General features: G+C 42.8%; 1 protein-coding gene across 1 annotated transcript; it reads right to left on the bottom strand.

The window, feature by feature from the left end:
• Positions 1-252: 252 nt before the first annotated feature.
• LOC103645332 (uncharacterized) lies at positions 253-3132 on the bottom strand. The gene is made up of 4 exons (XM_020546740.2): positions 2697-3132; positions 1659-1802; positions 874-1545; positions 253-766 (listed from the first exon to the last, which is right to left on the bottom strand). Exons 3-4 carry the CDS (start codon positions 1531-1533, stop codon positions 692-694), a joined length of 735 nt encoding a protein of 244 aa, XP_020402329.1. The 5' UTR covers positions 1534-1545; positions 1659-1802; positions 2697-3132; the 3' UTR covers positions 253-691.
• Positions 3133-3650: the final 518 nt, after the last annotated feature.

Raw genomic sequence — 3650 nt, forward strand, 5'->3', positions numbered from 1 at the left:
TCCTAGAGCCCTCTAGGAAGTTAACTAACTTCCTACAGCCAAAGAAGGCTCTCGGAAGTTAGTAGGTTCTCGAAAGTTAGTAGCTTCACGTCATCAGCACCGTCAGCTGACTAACTTCCTACGACTAACTTCCTACGGCCCAGTAAGCCTCTAGGAATTTAATTTGTCCAGCATTACAAATATTGTTTATTTTTATTTTACACCACATTCCACAACATAACAAATATAACAACAACTATATAGCACAACATATTTTCACATAAAACATCTCACACACAATCACATAACAATATTGAAATCCATAGTCTCATCAATTACATCACAAAAGTCTCATCCATAGTCATAATAAGACAGATCTAATAAAAGATTTGCTAGGGGAAACTGTCAGCGGGCGAATTTTGGCATGAAGGACAATTTCAAGATCAAAGTGCTTGTCAGGAAAACGCTCTCTATATGTCTCGTTCTCACAAAGGTTTCTCCACTCTAGTGATCCTTCACGGATAAGGCTGTCAAACTGTGACTGGATAGGCATAATATTCTGATTTTCTTGGAACCAGTCTGCAATAACAGCCACAAGTGTTGTACATGCACTCTCCCCAGCTGCTCGCTCACTTCTCTGGTCTATTGATGCAAAGAACATCTGGGATGAAAGCTTCATACGATCATCACAGCTAATTATCTCCTTCAACTCCTAATTTCCAATGACAAAATTGTCATCACCAAATTTTGACACCATAGTATTTGCTGATCCATATCCTCTTGATCCCTGAAATCCAAAAATGTATTAAAAAGGGAAAAAGTGAAGCTGAAGTAAATTCCTGAAATATACTGATAACTTGTTTTATAATTCTAAAAATAGGAGGAAAAATTTACCTCTGAAACAGATTCATCAAATGATGTTAGCAAGCGTCGATCATATTCAATATCATCACCTCCCTCTTCCCCATATGCCTTTTTCAAGAGAGGTTCACCTTTAGCCTTCAGCGACCGTAAACTCAGTTTCCTCTTTCTCCAAGGAAGTATACTGCGCTTAGCAGTTAGCAACCCATTCTCTGTGGTTGATGGCAATCCTTTCTCTACATGGAAACTGACATCAGTTTTTCGGTTACTATAATATATCCGGTCCTCATGCTCCCCAACAATCTTTGCATGGGCATAAACTAGGCCACCAACATAGTTGTCAGATTGCAGAGACCCATAACTGAAAGACTTCCTGATAGTTGAATCTCCAAATTCATCTTCCTTAACTCTATCATCTAGATCGTCATCAAGAGACTCAGTATCGCATGGATATTCAGCACCATCACTGTTAACACATAACTTATCTTTGCCACCTCCCTGGCAAGTCTTCTTAGGCCTTCGTGTCGACACCAGATCTGTGAGAATTTTTACCTTCCTCAGCCCTGCTTTAATAACCAAAACCTCATATTTTCCTCCAGGAAGAGAATCACCAGATGATGGGGACAATGGCAAGGTTGCAGCAGATCGCTGTGATGCATTAGATGTTTCTTGAAAAGCTCTTAATTCAACCATACTCAGAGTGAGCTGCAAAAAAAGATCAAAGGTCACATGGTATAGTGATCTAAGTAAAAGTTTTTTTCCTAAAAAATTGAAGGACAACCGTTAACCAGAACTTCTAGTTCACATCGTATACTCACATGAAGGGATGAGGCTTGTTCAGGTGCACCACCAGTTATAGACAACGAAAGAATTATCTCTCCAGCCGTCAATGCATAATCTGCTAGATTGAGAGAAGTAGTTCCCAGAATTGATGGTTTGTTCTTTGGGCCTTTGTTAATATCCTGTGCCGAAGAAATATGGAGAAGGAAGATGAGACTTGCTTGAAAAGATGAAATCAGCTCAAAAGAAATATACACAAAGTTGCCAAGGGATCACATCTTCAAAGCTAAAATAAAAAACAAAATGTTCTGATTGACTTGACAAGGAAATTATATTGTTCATTTAGTACGTTGTTATTCAATACTCATCATCACAAGGTAATATGTTATTGTCAGGAAGGTAAACTTAGTCCATACTAAGAGGAAGATGGATACAGAGATTTAGTTCCTATGATTGATCGTGGACCATAAGACATCAGAATCAACTCGTGTTTTTTTCCATTTCAATTGAAATGAAATGTGAGCGGATTATTTCTCCTACCAGTTTACAAGAGAACTAAAATATATAGTACCTGAATGTTACACAGACACAGGAAAGTTCAAGCAATTAGAAAACATTACTTAACAGAATAGATAAGTGGGACTACACCCGCATCACGTCATCAGTGTCAACCACAAAAGGGACAAAGAAGAACAAAAAACTGGAAAGTAGAATGAAAATGAATAAACAGGATACCCTGATCAAAATTGCTTACATAGAAATGCAGTGCCTGTTTAGACCACGGAATAGGAACTCAAATCGTTAGTAATTTAGATCCAAATCCAGCTAGAATCCAAAAACTACAAAGAACTTTCCTTTTTCAAACACACCATGAGTGGGAACAGGTAAAAAACCATATTCTGAACACAAAATTTTACAGTGGACAGAGTCAAACAAATGAGAAATGATGCAACTAACCAACTGGGGGCATCCATCGAAAACATCTAGTGATGTACATTATATATAGTTCGGTGCATTGTTATGAGGATTATGAACAACACAGATAGTAGAAGAGAATCAAAGGAAGAGGCGCTCACGCTGACGACGCGGAAGGCGAGCTCCCATGGGTGGAACACAACGCCCTCCCGCTGCGACGCGACCGCGAGGGTGTCGACGCTCTCGAACTCCTCCTCCCACGCTGCGTCGGCGTCCTCCCATGTGCGGTTGCGCCTGACCGCGGCACGCCGCAGCGAGCCGAGCGCGGAGGCCCTGTGTCCCTTCCACCTCACCTCCGCGACGACGATGGCCCTGGGCTGCGCGTCGGCCTGAGGCTGAGAGAAGCGAGTAGGAGGAGGAGGCAAGGCCAGCCGGACCGCGAGGCGGGCGCGGCCGGTGGCGGCCGCGACAGGCGGGGGCGGGGCTAGAGGCGGCCGGGGCGGGTGCGCCGTCGGGTGTGGCGAGCGCGGGTGGGAGCGGGCGTGCGGCGGCTGCTTCGTCCTGGTGGAAGACACGAGAGTGAGAAGATGATAAGATTGAGTAGGGGTTTAAGATAAAAATATATAACTTTATAGAGTAAAGTCGTAGGAAGTTACATAACTTCCTAGAGTATGTCGTAGTAACTTTTCGTTTGACTGGTCAAAAGCTGAAATCTAACTTTCTAGAGGAGGCCGTAGAAAGTTAGCAGCTCATGCTAACTTCCTAGAGGCAGCCGTAGAAAGTTAGCTATTCGTTTGACTGGTCAAAAGCTAAAATTTAACTTCCTAGAGGAGGCCGTAGAAAGTTAGCGGCTCATTTGACCACACCCGCGGATCAACAACTAAAAGCTAACTTTCTAGAAGAGGCAGTAGGAAGTTAGCTGTCCATGCTAACTTCCTAGAGGCAGCCGTAGGAAGTTAGCTGCCCATGCGAACTTCCTATGGCCGCCTCTAGGAAGTTAGCGGCTCGCTTGACCGGACACACATGTCAGTATGTGAAAGCTAACTTCCTACAGCTTTTATAAAAATACCGTAGGAAGTTATGTTTATTTCCAAGAGCTACCAGTTACCTCTCGG

This window comes from Zea mays, chromosome 1, assembly GCF_902167145.1.
Source record: "Zea mays cultivar B73 chromosome 1, Zm-B73-REFERENCE-NAM-5.0, whole genome shotgun sequence".
Lineage (NCBI taxonomy): Eukaryota > Viridiplantae > Streptophyta > Magnoliopsida > Poales > Poaceae > Zea > Zea mays.

What these genes read in the sequence shown, in the direction of transcription:
- LOC103645332 (XM_020546740.2), bottom strand. Translation starts at nt 1,533, where the DNA reads ATGGTTGAATTAAGAGCTTTTCAAGAAACATCTAATGCATCACAGCGA. An exon ending in TTGATGAATCTGTTTCAGAG is followed by an intron (nt 767 to 873) that starts GTAAATTTTTCC and finishes TTTGGATTTCAG; the next exon opens with GGATCAAGAGGATATGGATC.